At 34.6% G+C, this 16,751-nt stretch overlaps 1 protein-coding gene across 1 annotated transcript in view; it reads right to left on the bottom strand.

The window, feature by feature from the left end:
- The window catches only part of RFX4 (regulatory factor X4), a 208,588-nt gene that overhangs the window by 59,448 nt on the left and 132,389 nt on the right, over positions 1-16,751 (bottom strand). Inside the window, exons 5-9 of the mRNA XM_053718768.1 lie at positions 11,889-11,950; positions 10,302-10,515; positions 10,059-10,136; positions 5,259-5,422; positions 3,488-3,588 (exon numbers count right to left, since the gene is read on the bottom strand). Coding sequence (XP_053574743.1) covers positions 3,488-3,588; positions 5,259-5,422; positions 10,059-10,136; positions 10,302-10,515; positions 11,889-11,950 — 619 coding nt within the window. The remainder of the gene's footprint in view (positions 1-3,487; positions 3,589-5,258; positions 5,423-10,058; positions 10,137-10,301; positions 10,516-11,888; positions 11,951-16,751) is intronic.

Genomic DNA, 16,751 nt, shown 5'->3' on the forward strand with positions numbered 1-16,751 from the left:
TCAATACTGAAAAATGACCCCATACTGAAAGACACTATAGGTAACAAACCGAATGTCACATATAAGAAAAATAAAAATTTAAAAATTTTTTTAGCTCCAAGTGATACACAAAAAGTGAAAAAGGGTAAAGGTCAGATGCTGGACTTACAAGGTTTTTACAAATGTTCTAGAAAAAATTGTGTTTGTTGTGCCCATAGACACAGGGATAAAAAGTACAATAAGTACATTGACAGCGGAATAAAGGGAGACAACTACCCAATCAAAGGATTACTTAACTGCAAATCAGATCATGTGGTTTACATGTTAGAATGCAATTGCAGTAACCCTAAAAAGGTACATTGGGCGCACGACGCAGGGTCTTAAAATTCGCTGCCTAGAACACATGAAGAATATTGAGGCTGGAATTCTTAGGAACCCGCTAATAAACCATTTCTCTCAGGTTCATAGAAAAAATAAAAACAATTTTTTCATTAAAGCAATAGATCACATAATTCCAGGGAAAAGAGGAGGTAGCAGACTCTTAGAGCTACGCAAAAGAGAGACGTTTTGGATTCACAAACTTGAAACCCTAGAACCTAAAGGGTTAAATAGAGATATTGACCTGGCAGCCTTTCTATAAAATCCAAAACACACTGTACTTACTTTTTATAATTATTCTGCTATATACATTTTTAAGGACACCCAAGCTAAAAAGAGGCCTTATGAGAAAATAAACTGTGTTCCCCCTTTTTAACAATAATATGAATTTATAAATTGTTTTAATATTTTTAATGCAATTTAAGGACAAGATTTTTAAAGGTTGTTTTAGGGTGATTTTATAGCCTGTAATCTAATAGTATCAGTCAGATCTAATACTGTATTAACTTTGCACTAATCAACATGTCAGTAAATCGTTATCAGTGAGTGCAACACAATAGCCAATGTAATCAATTGTATCATACTGCTTCACACAGTCCCAGACTAATCCTGCTATGTACTCGATATAAACATGTGACAAAACTTGTGAAATCTGAGGCTTAGATAACCTGCTATGTTTTAACAAAATACTGGTGCTATTGTTAAGTTAAGTTATTTATGTTAACTTTTAAACTGTGTACATAGATTTAAACGAATAAGAAAATAAGGAAAATGTATTTGCCCACAAAGAAAATGTACTTGCCCACAAACAAAATGGCGACAGAGGGGCATCAAGGAGGTTAAACTACCTCAGCCATACGCATATATAGACCAAGGTTGGGGGGCGGCCCACACCTCTGATGAAGTAACCCATTGGTTACGAAACGTGTTAGGCTCCGCCCACCGCCATACGCTACGATACAGCACGCAGTGCACACTGATTCACACGGAGCTGCATAAGGATTGGATTGCTGTATATCTTAAAAGAATATAGCGGATCCACTTTTGTCCTTTATTGCTCCATAACCGGATACCTAGACATTAGAGCACATTAGCCAGCCTGGCCTGCAGTCCAGATTGCTGGAACCAATTGCCCGGTCTGACTACGGCTCTATAGCCTATTGCTGGAAGATATTTCCTCCTGTTTTTTATGGACTGAAAAGGTCTTTTATGCTTGTTACTGTTAACAATTATTGTTTTATGTATATACATTTGTGTGATTAAAATACCTGGTTTTACCTGTATGGTGGTAGTAGTGTATATTTTGATATAGATAAAATAGTACACAACCTCTCCCACCCTCATACCCCATATTGTCCCTATAACTGAGGATACACTGGGGATACTCCAAAGACCAAGGAACTCCCAAGGAACAGTGGAAGTGCAGAAGGGCCGCGAGGAGTGAGAGCATACTAACACTAGTGCCAGAAAATACCTCATATCTTGAGGTTTAACCAGGTGAGCGTGGATTTTCCCACTGTCTATAACTTGTCATTTACTTGAACGTATTACACGAAGTGTGCCCCTGGCGCCTGTCTTGTCCTATACCTTTCAGATTCTTTCAAGAGGAACCTCTCCCTGCGGGGGATCATTCTTCTTTCTAAAGACGAGCTGCCTAACTACTCACAGCACACCGGAACTAGCCCTGTGGATTTTAATGAACATTACATCTCCATAGACTTACCACATCTGAACTATGAGACTGTTCGCTGCATAAATTGCAAGTGTCTGATATAAATACATATAGATATATATTCTAGTTAGTGGATGGGAATATATATTTAGACAAACAGTACACTCATACACTTCTAGCGCTGATTATTTCCTCCTTTTAATATATATATATATATATATATATATATATATAGATGATTATATATAGGTATAGATATATAGAGGAATATCTATTTATAAATACTTAGAATATATTCTACTATGTGCAGAACATTGGAATGTGAAATATTTACAGTAAATACATAGATAAAACTTTTATTAAATATGAATATTGCATAAATATGATTTTACATGTTTTCATCTACTTAACTGCAAAGGCCTCCAATGCACACACACACACACACACACACACATATATATATATTATGTGGGCATATTTGTATTTATGTGTTTATATGTGTATAGTATATATGTCTGTAAATATATATATATATACATACATATCTATCATTAGACATGTATATGTATGTATCTCAATGTTAAAGCCCTTTGCCTGCCTTTTTTTTTAACACCTGAGAACTCATACCTTTCTTTGAGCCCTTATAACTTTTGAATATTTTTTAGTAGATAGTGTTATTATTAGTGTAACTGTACTTTGTAATGTATTGTTGATGTATTTTGTGACACTTTTTAGTTTTGTGAAAAACAGTTAACCAGAGCTCTGAAGCCACAGTAATCATTCTAGAGTAAATTGTGAGTGTGCTCAAGCGATCACGTTTACTTCCAACTCTTAATAGGAGCGATAAACCAAACACCCGCGATAAATCCCTTATTGCTCACACGCAAACGTTTGTGCTCCACTCGTAATCTGGCCCATAATTAATTAAAACTTCATCACCTTCATTTTTATAGCTCTGTTTAATCACGTGACTAATCACATGTCAGATATGGGCATATTAATAGTTGCAGGGGTGATGCAATGATAATCAATGGTAGGCAAACTGTGGAATGACCAATCATGTTTACTTGAGCATGGATTTGAGCATGGAATTCTTTGGTTACTATATGCTGGACCTCCTAACGTCAACACATTGCAGCTCGTGAGCAGGATATGAACGGTGATTGGTGGATTCGTGTATATGCTGTGCCTAATTGGCTCACAAGCTGTTTCCTGATTAGAAGCTGCAATGGGTAATGAACTATGTGTTTAACCCTTTATATTATTCTATGATATTTTATAGAGGCTATTTATAAAAAAAAAATTAAAGGCATTTGATAAATAATCTCTATAAAAGAAAACAGGGAATCTAAGAATTTTCTATAATATAAATTCATCTGAAAATAGCAGTGCCAAACTGTAATAAGTTAGGTAGAAGGCACGTATCGTGCAAGGATAATAAAATAAACAAATACCTACACTCAAATTTGATGTTGCGTAAGTTTTCTGGAAGGTCATGCAGAGCAACTTTTAGCCATTCATCCAATTGTTTTGCAAACTTCCTGATCACTTGTGTCAAGCTGGAAGAGAATTCATTGTATAAATAGATAATATATATAAATATATATATGCTATAAAGCAGATTGAATTGTTAAAGCAGAAAGGAAATCAGATGGGACACTAAAGTCAAAATGAAACGTTCATGATTCAGATAGAACATGCAATTTTAACAAACGTTCCAGTTTACTTCCATTACCAAAATGTGTACAATATTTTTATATGCACACTTTCTTAGGAACCATCTACCACTGAGCATGTGCAAGAGTTCACATTATAAATGTATATGCATTTTGTTTTTGGCAGATGACTCATGATACAGGGGCAGGGAAAATGGAAATAACTTTGAAATTTGTCAGAAAAGAAAAATCTACTACTCATTTGAAATTCAGACTATGGGGATGCTGCTATCTACCCCCGTAGTTTCCGGATCACCGCAAATTTGAGTTAAAAAGCAGCGGTCTTAAGACCGCTGCTCCTTAACTCATCCGCCACCTATGAGGTGGCGGACAGCAATCATCGCGATCAGATGCAATCAGGATGATTGACACCCCCTGCTAGGCCACGGATGTGCAGGAGGCGGCTTTGCACAAGCATTTTACCAGCGTATGTCGGCATTTAACTATGTCAGGTGGACATGATCCGCTACAGCGGATCATGTCCGCCCGACACTTAATAAATCTACCCCTATGTATTATTGCATTGTCTTTTTATCATTCATTTGTTGAATATGCAAATCTACTGTATTTAATGATCCTTTAATATGTTTTAAAATTATAGTACGGAATTTGACGGCGCTATACAAATAAATGATAATAATAATAATAATAATAGTACATTTTACTGTTACTGAAATCATATCCTGAATCTATGCAATATTTTATCTGTACCTTCATTCATCAACTAAAATTGCAGATGTGCTAGAACATTTTTTATACCTATATTAATTCTATTTCTATACCCCCCACTCAGGTTGCCCACTTGAGAACTATTTTTTTTTTTTTTCATGGGGTGATGTTTACACTTCTTCTCCAATCGGCACTCTAGCCATCCGACACTCAAAAAAAAACAAAAAACTTATTGCTGTCAATTAAGAGAGCAGGTTAGACTGCTCTCTATGGCACTACTCTATAGATCAGGAAACGAAATGTGGCAGAGGATTAAAAAAAAAAGACAAAATAAATAAAGCATTAGATAATGATTATTTAGATAAATAGGCCATTGTGTTTTTGTCACTGTTTTTTGTGACCCATCCTCCCTATCTCTCTTTCTTTATTCAGTGTCTTGTTTACAATAAAAGTCTAAAATGACATGTAAAGTTACAAGGTAATCACACTTGTGATGATAGTCCTGTAATAGCTGTAGTGTCAAATAAATGGGACATATGAAGTCTTCTCTTTCTAATAAAGGGTTTCAAATATGGAATACAATGTTTGGGACATGCCCAGTGGACCATTAGTTACCATGTTTACAGTGATCATGTCCCTCAAGGTGGCAGAGACATCCAGTTATAAATTAGAGCTACCACTCCTGGTCACAACCCAGGTATATGTACGAGCTTGTAGGGAAACACTGGCCCCTCATGTGGATAACAAATGCTGTATATTATGGAACTCAAGGTTCTAAAGTTAGAGCCTGCTTTGGGAATATAGTGCTTGATTTCAGGATAATAAATCATAGAAATTTGACTTACCTGTCAGGTAGAGCTTGTAACACTGTTGGCATCAGCACACCAGAGATTGCTTTATAGAGTATAGAGTCACAAACACCAACAATATTTACTACAGTTGAAGAACCTAACACGGGCAGCATGTGTGGCGGCATTCCTTGCCAAAAGTGCAGAAGAAAACTTTGAACCTACAAAATTAAAAGTGAAAATATCAGAACATTACATTGACATTTTTATCAAAGACTAAAAATATAAATAGGACTAATTTATTTTATTCTGTTGCCTTGAAGAATCTACTGACTTCTACAAACTAGTATTGAAATTGTAAACAAGAACCTGAAATTGCAAATCTACCGTTCTGATCCCTGTAGAATTAGAGTATATCACAATTCATCATTATTTAATTTATTTTGAGTGCTACCTTAAAGGGACATAATACTCATATGCTAAATCACTTGAAACTGACGGAGTATAACTGACAGGAAAATATCACATCTCTATGTAAAAAAGGAAGATATTTTACCTCACAATTTTCTCAGCTCAGCAGAGTAAGTGCTGTGTAAAAAGTTATACTTCAGCTGCTGCCCAGCTGCATGTAAAAAAAAAAAAGTGAAGAAATGAACAGCAGCCAATCAGCATCAACAGTGCTGAGGTCATGAAATCTTTTACTGTGATTTCATGAGATTTCACTTAACTCTCACGAAATGTCATAATAAACTTCCTTAAACTGAATAGGGAAATTACATGAGAGTGCACGGGGCTCAATCCCTTAGCTGTCCCGGGACAGACATACTGATTTGTTGCTTAGAAGTCCTTTACAATGGGATGTGGCTTACTGAGGAACTTTTGAGGTAAAATATCTTTCTTTTTTACATAGAGATGTTCAGGTGATATTTTCTAGTCAGCTTATTACAGCTATGCTGCATCACTTTCAAGTGTTTCTAAATTTGGGTATCATGGCCCTTTAAGCACTTGTGCCATTGGTTTTACACAACTTTCCTAGGACACAGTTTAGTAAGTAATTATAAAAGCATTAAAGGGACATGAAATCCAAAATTTGTAAACAGCTTTCCATTTTACTTCTATAATCTAATGTGCTTTGTTCTTTTGGTATCCTTTGTAGAAAATCAGCAGTGCACTACTGGGAGCTTGCTGCTGATTGGTGGTTGCACATAAATGGCTTTTGTGATTGGCTTACCTTATTTGTTCAGCTAGGTAACAATTGGTAACAATGGATACGAAGAGAACAATGCAAATGTGATAATAGAAGTAAACTAAAAAGTTGTTTGAAATGACAAGCTCTATCCGAATCATGAAAGAAAGAAAAAATTGGGTTTCATGTCCCTTTAAGCTTCCATAACAGGATAATTGATTTAAATATTTTGTGCCACCAAGATATATGTTCCACCTTACACACTTCCCTTCTGTATTTTTTGTATTTCTGTTTAAATTAATTTCTGAACAAAGTTTCAGCAAAATCATTGTATTCTTTGCTCATCAACCAATTCTCCCCCTTTTCTAATGTTATTATTATTATCAGTTATTTGTTTCTGATGTTCCCCTAATTAAAAAATCTCAACAGTTAAAAAGCCTGACTAGTGAAGACTTCTACACTGACAACCACCCGGTCTTTCCAGGTCCAATGTATTCTATTTTTTCCCTAAATTCCTAAAATCAGTCACCCTGAAAATCCCGGAGTTTTAATTACAAAATATCTTCAGAATGTGTCATTATCTCACACAGCCAGACTTTATGTGTATTCATTTATCACATCCAGCTATGTCCACTACAACCCCCTCATCTAACTGTGCAACCACCAATACATTATAAATAATAACACCACAAGACCTACTGATCATGCTATTCATATCTGCCTGCCGTTACATTTGTTGTCCTAATATAGCCAAACTTAGGTTTTTACTAATAATTCACAACTGACCCTAAGCTAAACCTCCATTACCCGGAACAGTTTTTTTTTTCTTTTGCTGAATCTACTCTAAATGACTCCCTATAAAACTCCATACCTTGCTCACTCAAAGACAGTCTACACCAGTTACTTTAAAAGGACAGTCTACACCTTAGTAATGTTAAAGTATTTTCTTAGATTAAGCTGCAAATATCTCCTGCACCCTTTTCTATATCATGCAGCAGGAACATTAAAATAGTTATTTTAAAATTAATATTGTTTCTGGTCACTTTAAAATGGCTGCCAAGCTCCGCCCACTGATAACATCACAATCTGGGCTGCATTAAAGGTTTCACTAGTTACAAAAGATTATCCCTGCTGAATAAGCATCTGTAATTTTATGTTACCTTCTGACCCTTAGAATTTTTATTAAGAATATTTAAATAAAAGTTAAGATTTATTTAATAGATTTTTTGTTTTAACATTGAATTACATACTCATCAAACATTGAGAGTGCTACATTTGTACTCTGATTTTCAGTTCTTTACTGATTTGTCCTTAAAATGTATTTAGTACAAGCATCACCCCCCCTAGACATAATTTACCATTAGGTAATAACATATATGGGAATGTTTGTTTAAATTTAAATATTTAGTAGTGCTATTGGTCCATGTCCTTATAAACTAGTTACAAAAGACCCACTAATTGGATTCAACAGACTGTCAATGCTATTCAGCAGAGTGTATAGATACAGCCCAGATTGTGATGTCATCAATGGGTGGAGCTTGGTAGCCATTTCAAAGTGAGCAGAAACAATAGTCATTTTAAAATAACTTTTTTTTCTGTTACTGCTGCATGATATAGAAAGGGGTGCAGGATGATATCCGCAGGTTAATCAAAAGTAAGACTTTAAGATGACTAAGGCGTAGACTGTCCCTTTAATGTTTCTTTGTTTCCAAAGTTTATATGAACCTGATACCATCCGAGCTCACAATCTGTTGTTTCTGATGCTTCAGAGCTGGGTTTCTTCTTGTGAAAGTGCAAAACACCAAGATCTGGATTTGTACAGATTTTAGTTTTGCCCTTTCACAAGAAGAAATCTGGCTCTGAAAAGAACCGAATGCCGTGAATCACCACCGCCTTTTAACATATTCGACAACTAACAAAGCTGATTTCTTTTTTTAAAGACAAAGGGAACATTTGCCAAAGTTCATACACTCAAAACGTTATTGTCCCAAAAAGCAAGCACCATCTAGTTTTATGAAAAGTGATTGTGACAAAAAGGGCATAAATTTATAAAGCAAATTAGATCACTTTTACAACACAATCAGTGCAAAAATTGTATGGAATGATTTTAGCAGAAATTCTGATAAGGGCAAAACGTAATTGTTTTTTGTGCACTTTTTTATATTGGCGGTTTACTGCAACATTAAAGGGACAGTAAAGTCAAAATTTGATTTAAATGGATTAGAGTATTTATATATAAGTGTTAAACAACTTTCAAATTTACTTCTATTATCTATTTTCCTTTGTCCCCTTGGTATATTTTGCTAAAGAGTAATCCTAGGTGAGCTCAGGAGCATTCACATGTCTTTAGCTATCTGGTATGAGTGTTTGCAATAATGTTTATAGTAATGTTATACTGCACATAGTTGCAAAACTGCCTTATTTAGAGGAGCCAATCTGGGCTTGAGTCTGCAAACAACAAGGGTAGCCATGGTCATATTGTTAATATAAAGTACATTGTTTTGCAGTTATTATCTGATAAAGCCAACTAGGGAAATAAATATAGCAGGGTTAGTCTGCAGGGTAATTTTTCCGCACTGAGAATTGGAAAAGCCACAATTTGCAGAACTAAATTACAGGAAAAGGAGACAATGTATATTAAAAGTAAATTACACAGTTCTTTTACTAAGTATATCTAAATATTTTGAATTAAATTCTCAAGGTGTTTACTGTCCCTTTAGCTTAAAGGGACAGTAAAGTCCAAATTAAACTTACATGGATTGGATTACAACTTTCCATTGTAATTCAATTATCAGTTTTGCTTAATTCTCTTGATATTTTTTGTTAAAGAGTAATCTTAGACGAGCTCAGGAGCATGCACATTTCAATAGCCATCTGGCAGCAGGGTTTACAACATAGTTTATAGCCATGTTATACATAGTTACAAGCACTTCAGCTATAGGGCCTGATATTCAAAACCTCACCAAGATATTCTAAGAAGTTTTGTCGGTATGGCGAGGTCCTTAAAGAAAATTTAGAAACACAAGTTTTATTTTGAGAAATGTTTATGTTGCTATGTAGTGTTCTTTATGTGATACCGAGACTCCTATATTACAATACAAGGTTTAAAAAAAAATCCCAAATGTTTTGTGTGATTTCTCTCCATGCTGGCAAGGTTTTGAATATCAGGGACATAGATGACTAAAGAAACGTGCACGCTCCTGAGCTCCTATCAGTCTTCCTAGATTTATCAAAGAATACCAAGAGGACAAAACAAATTTGATAAGAGAAATGCATTCAAAAGTTGTTTAAAATGATATGCTCTATCCAAATCATGAATGTTTAATTTTGGCTTTACTTAACCTTTTTTGTTGCAACAAAATTTTCAACATTTATCAATAATTTTCTTTCATGTGCATTGTTTTATGATATTTAATAACTAAATTTACCATTTTGAAAAAAATATGATAATGTTTTGTCCTTTCACGAATATTTTATCAGTGACTCCCTTAGAATCTTTTTTTTTTTTTTGATTGGCTTATAAAATAGGTTGATGTTTCCCTATTCTACATCAACAACAAAAATCTGTTTCTATCTTGGCTTTAAACGAGGCTTTGAAAATGCAGCACTTTTTTGTTCATTTTTTGTTTACATGAGTATAATTCAATCAGTGGTGTAAATTCATCTTCTACCTCGTCAAAGTTGGCTCGTATAACAGTATCTAGAATCCTTTGACAGTGCGTTCGATACATCATAATGAAAGTAGAAATCTGTAAAAGACATAAAGAAAAGAAAGATTTTGTTAGCGTCCTTAGACTATATGCTGTAGCTCAGAGCAGGTTTTCACAGTTGTTTACTAGAATAAAACATTCTCTAGGTACGCATTCTGAGCAATAAAATGAAAAAATAGAGGAATCAGTGAGTTTTGTACGTACCTTTTCTTCTGGGAGACTTGCTGGCAGATTTAGATCTTTGACATTTGGAAATTCTGGCAATAAAGTGCCAAGCTTGGATCGTGGTGAATACGCCACTGTCTGCTTGGTGACTTCTTTTTTTCCTGTTTCAGTGACCCATGCGGCTCCTTTCTTTGAATACATCACATCATAATACTGAGAGCTTTCTTTGACTGCAATACCATAATAATGGTACCTGATAAAAAAACATTATCATTGGTAAGCATAGTAAAAATTCACAATATTTGCTACCGTCCAGAGTGGGGAACCTCAGCACATATTTTGGTTGGTATTCCTGGTGAATTTTATAGCAAATGTTACCAAGAATTTTCTTTAGAACAGTATAGATTTTTGATACACATTATTGTAACTGGAGAGCAGACATAGGAAAGAATTTAAATGCATAAACAATATAGTATGACTGTCACATTTAGTAGTAATTGATAGATGCAAATATTATTCAACTGGGCAACAAAAATATTCATACAATAGTATATGATTGTGAGAATTGAAGTTACAATAATTATTTTCCAAATTAGCTCTTTTTTTCTTTATTTTAGTATGCTGCAATTACAAAAATAGAACACTGGACTCCCAATTTTTTGTTAAATATGTATGTGAATAAATGTATAAATATGTAGGTGTATAACTTATTGGCTGCACTCCCAAAAATGTATTTAAATTCTTTTTTTGTAAGATGTGCTGAACCAAACTTGTGGATTTTTTAAAATATGTGTGTGTATACTGTACTGTAAATGTTATAATATTCAAGAAAAAGAAAAAATAATCAATAATCTCCGCCTGTGTATATACTGTATATATATATTAAAAAAATCTGCAAAGTTTGCTACAGCACACCATACAAATAAAAAGTTTAAATACTTCTTTGGGAGTATAGCCAATACAATACAATACTCAGATTTTACATAATTGTTAGTTTACTTTTATATACTGATAATTTTTCAGAAACAGTTGCTTTAGCTTTTTTTTTTTTTTTTAATAATAAACAATTTCAGATATGATGGTCTGTAATTAGAAAAGGTTTAAAGGGACATTAAACCTAAAAAAAAAAATATTTCATGATTCAGATAGAGAATACAATTTACTTCTATTGTTTAGTTTGCTTTATTCTTCAGATATTCTTTTTTTTAAAAAATTGCAATGCACATGGGTGAGAATAGCCACCAATCAGCAGCTACTGAGCCTATTTAGATATACTTTACAACAAAGGATATCAAGCGAATGGAGCAAATTCGATAATAGAAGTAAATTGGAAAGTTGTTTAAAATTGCATTCTCTTTCCAAATCATGAAAGAAAGAAAAAAATGGGTTTCATGTCTTTTTAAGTAAGTAAACATAAGTAGTTTGTTGTACTCAAGACTGCATGGAGGAGGTATAAATAATATTATAATATATTGCAACTGTTCAAACGAAGAGCTATTAAAGTTTTCAAACTGTTAGTTAGTTTTCTTCTAGATAGGGCTGTAACACATTGAACATATGACATTACAGAGACAACCAGAGTATGTTGCATCTGACTTAGATGCAAGTCAAGTTGTATTTACTCACTTTGATTGTCCTCTTGTTCCCAGTCTCCTTGTGGTTAGTTGTGGGAATTGCTGTCTAATTATCTGAAAGTAATAAAATATAATATCAACCCAAAGTAAATGTTAGTTTTTCATAAACATACTAAAAAATGTCTCTCCCTGTCTCATCATAAAACACCTACCAGAATTCCCTTGTTCTCTCACCTAAAATCATCACTAATGTTGTTGCTCAGGTCTTATATAGACATCATCTGACTTATTTGGCAATCCGGGGACCTAAAGCTAGTTTACTCTCTTGTATCATTGTTCTACTCACTCACATAAAACACTTTTAGATTGTGATGTAAAATGCTTAAAGGGACATGAAACCCTTTTTTCATCAATCATTAAGGCAAACATAAGTAGAATATATGTGCAGCCACCAATCAGCAGCTAGCGCCCAACTCCTGAGCCTACCTAGGTATAGTTTTCAATAAAGGATACCAAAAGAACAAGGCAATTAGATAAGTAAGTTAGAAAGTTGTTTAAAATTGTATGCTCTGTCTGAATCATGAAAGATACTTTGTGGGTTTCATAACCCTTTAATTATGTGCCGTAAATAACTTTGTAGTATACTTTCATTATTTATTTTCCCCCCTTTCCTGTAATTTAGCTCTGAAAATTGTAACATAGTAACATAGTAGATGAGGTTCATTTCCCATAAGAATTGGAAATTCAGACTCCAGACTTCACAAGCCTAACACTGCTATATTATTAACAGCCAATGTTTGCACCTTCTAGTAACTCATTTATATCGGCCCCTAATGGCAAAGCAGAGAAGAGAAGGGAATGACTGGTATCAAAATGGAATCAGTTACTTTGTTGAAGCTAAAACATTACCCTTATTTGTATTTATTTAAATGAGCACTAAATACAGTAGAATTTAATAATTGACAGACACAATAAAAAGACAATATAATAGCACTTGCTATTCGAAATGAGCAATAGAATATTATATAAGCAAATTTCAAAGTTAATCGCATTTACCCTCCCCCTGTATCTTGTGACAGGCATCAGCCAATCACAAAATGCATTTGCATATGCTCAATAGGAGCTCAGACAGTGTGCAAATAAAAAGAACGTGCAGGTTCTGATAATTGAAGTATATTGTAAAGTGTTTTTTTATATTGCATTCTCTATCTCAATGATGAAACTTTTATATTTGACTTTAGTGGCCCTTTAAATAGATTTTTATTTTTCTTAAATAAATATGCATAATTTTTTATCAGGCTAATCTTTGCTTTTAATACAACATTATGTCTAGCATTTATTTAGTGTTTTGGTCTGTGACTCTCTATAAGACTCCATGTCCAAAGACAGTCTACACAAACCTTTAGAGCTTAAAAGCCAAAAGTTGATAATAAAATCCAAAAAGTGTGCTTTGTAAACATGACAATACCAGAACACAACCCATGTATCTCAACATGATCTATTCTATGTTAACGCAGCAGAAGCAGCATTCCTGATTCTTACAAAACAGTAAGGCAGGTTCTCTAAAGTCTGCTTTGTCTGCAAACTACCAGTTCATTGACCTTGCAGAGTTTGCAACCCTTGGACCTGACAGGACTCAGTAAAAGATAAAAGATGCTGCTAAATCTTCAGGGGCCCAGTGGGTGGAAGGATCAATTCTGCAGAAAGTAAGTGGTTTTCAGCAAAGCACTATCTTAGAAGTTTCAGAAGAGAGTAACAGTGTATTTTAATTCCAGTGCTCACAGGCCAGATTTTCATGATATATGAACTAGAACACAGGTGAAATAATCAGCTGATCAGTAACCATGGTTACTAACCTGCGCTTACCCATCAGCTGATTATATCACTCATGTTCTAGCTCAGATATCATGAAAATCTGTCCTGTTAGGGGTCACTGAGGACTGGAATTGAGAAACAATGAATGGCATTTTTTAGGGTGTTTTAAATTATATTTCCTTCTAGATTTGCATGCATTGTTTTCTTACAGTTGAATGTGTTTGCCTAGTATTTTGAAACAGCCTCAGAATCATGCAGATGATTAGATACATTAGTGAGTCCCTTTGGATGTAAAGAGCTGAAAGCTTCTCTAGTGCGAGTGGAAAAGTCACAGGTTTCAGACTTAAATTACAGGAAAAGCAGGTAAAATAATGAATGTGCATAGCAACTTTTTTCACTACCAATAATAAAAACATTTTATAGGAAATTCATTTTGTGTTTACTTTCCCTTTACTATTAATCTTGCATCATTGCTGTTAGTAATGGAATTTATTTGCGCCAAAAACAGAACAGGATAGAAAACAAAATCCTTCTATTTTGTCACAAAAAATGGAAACATATTGATAATATAACTTGATTAATTTAATAGGATTTCTCTTTACACTATTTATGTTTCTTATATGAGTTTATAGATAAATTACTAAATACTATTATAACGATCAACTAAACATATCATATAAAAGTCTTAAGGCTAGATTACGAGTCTTGCGTTAGCCTTAAAAAGCAACGTTGAGAGGTCCCAACACTGCTTTTTAATGACCGCTGGTATTATGAGTCAGGCAGGTACAGGTGTACCGCTCACTTTTCTTCTGCGACTCGAGCTTACCGCAAATCCCCTTACGTAAATTGTGTATCCTATCTTTTTAATGGGATTTCCCTAACGCCGGTATTACGAGTCTTGGAAGAAGTGAGCGGTAGACCCTCTCCTGTCAAGACTCCTACCGCATTTAAAAGTCAGTAGTTAAGAGTTTTATGGGCTACCGCCGTAACATAAAACTCTAAACTAAAGCGCTACAAAGTACACTAACACCCATAAACTACCTATTAACTCCTAAACCTAGCCCCCCCCCCCACATCGCAAACACTTTAATAAAGTTTTTAACCCCTAATCTGCTGACCGGACATCACTGCCACTGTAATAAATATATTAACCCCTAAACCACTGCACTCCCGCCTCGCAAACACTAGTTACATTTTATTAACCCCTAATCTGCAGTCCCTAACATTGCCGACACCTATCTACATTTATTAACCCCTAATCTGCCGCCCCCAACGTCGCCGCTACTATATTAAATTTATTAACCCCTAAACCTAAGTCTAACCCTAAGTCTAACCCCCCTAACTTAAATATAATTTAAATAAAACGAAATAAAATTGCTATCATTAAATAAATTAATCCTATTTAAAACTAAATACTTACCTGTAAAATAAACCCTAAGATAGCTACAATATAACTAACAGTTACATTTGTATCTATCTTAGGGTTTATATTTATTTTACAGGCAACTTTGTATTTATTTTAACTAGGTACAATAGTTATTAAATAGTTATTAACTATTTAATAACTACCTAGTTAAAATAAGTACAAATTTACCTGTAAAATAAATCATAACCTAAGTTACAATTACACCTAAGACTACACTATCATTAAATTAATTTACTAAATTACCTACAATTAAATACAATTAAATTAAATAAACTAAAGTACAAAAAAAATAAACACTAAATTACAGAAAATAAAAAAATAATTATTTTTTTAAAACTAATTACACCTAATCTAATCCCCCTAGTAAAATAAAAAAGCCCCCCAAAATAATAAAAATCCCTACCCTATACTAAATTACAAATAGCCCTTAAAAAGACCTTTTGCGGGGCATTGCCCCAAAGTAATCAGCTCTATTACCTGTAAAAAAAAATAATACAATACCCCCCCAACATTAAAACCCACCACCCACACACCCAACCCTACTCTAAAACCCACCCAATCCCCCCTTAAAAAAACTAACACTAACCCCCTGAAGATCACCCTACCTTGAGACGTCTTCACCCAGCCGGGCACAAGTGGACCTCCAGAGGGGCAGAAGTCTTTATCCAGACGGCATCTTCTATCTTCATTCATCAGGAGCGGAGCGGGTCCATCTTCAATCCAGCCGACGCGGAGCATCCTCTTCAAACGAAGTCCAAGCAAAGAATGAAGGTTCCTTTAAATGACGTCATCCAAGATGGCGTCCCTTGAATTCCGATTGTCTGATAGGATTCTATCAGCCAATCGGAATTAAGGTAGGAAAAATCCTATTGGCTGATCCAATCAGCCAATAGAATTGAGGTCGCATTCTATTGGCTGATTGGAACAGCCAATAGAATGCGAGCTCAATCCTATTGGTTGATTGGATCAGCCAATAGGATTGAACTTCAATCCTATTGGCTGATTGAATCAGCCAATAGGATTTTTCCTACCTTAATTCCGATTGGCTAATAGAATCCTATCAGCCAATCGGAATTCAAGGGATGCCATCTTGGATGACGTCATTTAAAGGAACCTTCATTCTTCGCTTGGACTTCATTTGAAGAGGATGCTTCGCGTCGGCTGGATTGAAGATGGACCCGCTCTGCTCCGGATGGATGAAGATAGAAGATGCCACCTGGATGAATCTGGAGGTCATCTTCTGGCCGGATTGGATGAAGACTTCTGACCCTCTGGAGGTCCACTTGTGCCTGGCTGGGTGAAGACTTCTCAAAGTAGGGTGATCTTCAAGGGGGTAGTGTTAGGTTTTTTTAAGGGGGGATTGGGTGGGTTTTAGAGTAGGGTTGGGTGTGTGGGTGGTGGGTTTTAATGTTGGGGGGTATCGTATTTTTTTTTACAGGTAAAAGAGCTGATTACTTTGGGGCAATGCCCCGCAAAAGGCGCTTTTAAGGGCTATTTGTAATTTAGTATAGGGTAGGAATTTTTATCATTTTGGGGGGCTTTTTTATTTTATTAGGGGGATTAGATTCGGTGTAATAAGTTTAAATTTTTTTTAATTTTTTCCTGTAATTTAGTGTTTGTTGTTTTTCTTACTTTAGTTTATTTAATTTAATTGTATTTAATTGTAGTTAGTTT

The sequence above is a fragment of the Bombina bombina genome, chromosome 6, assembly GCF_027579735.1.
Source record: "Bombina bombina isolate aBomBom1 chromosome 6, aBomBom1.pri, whole genome shotgun sequence".
Taxonomy (NCBI): domain Eukaryota; kingdom Metazoa; phylum Chordata; class Amphibia; order Anura; family Bombinatoridae; genus Bombina; species Bombina bombina.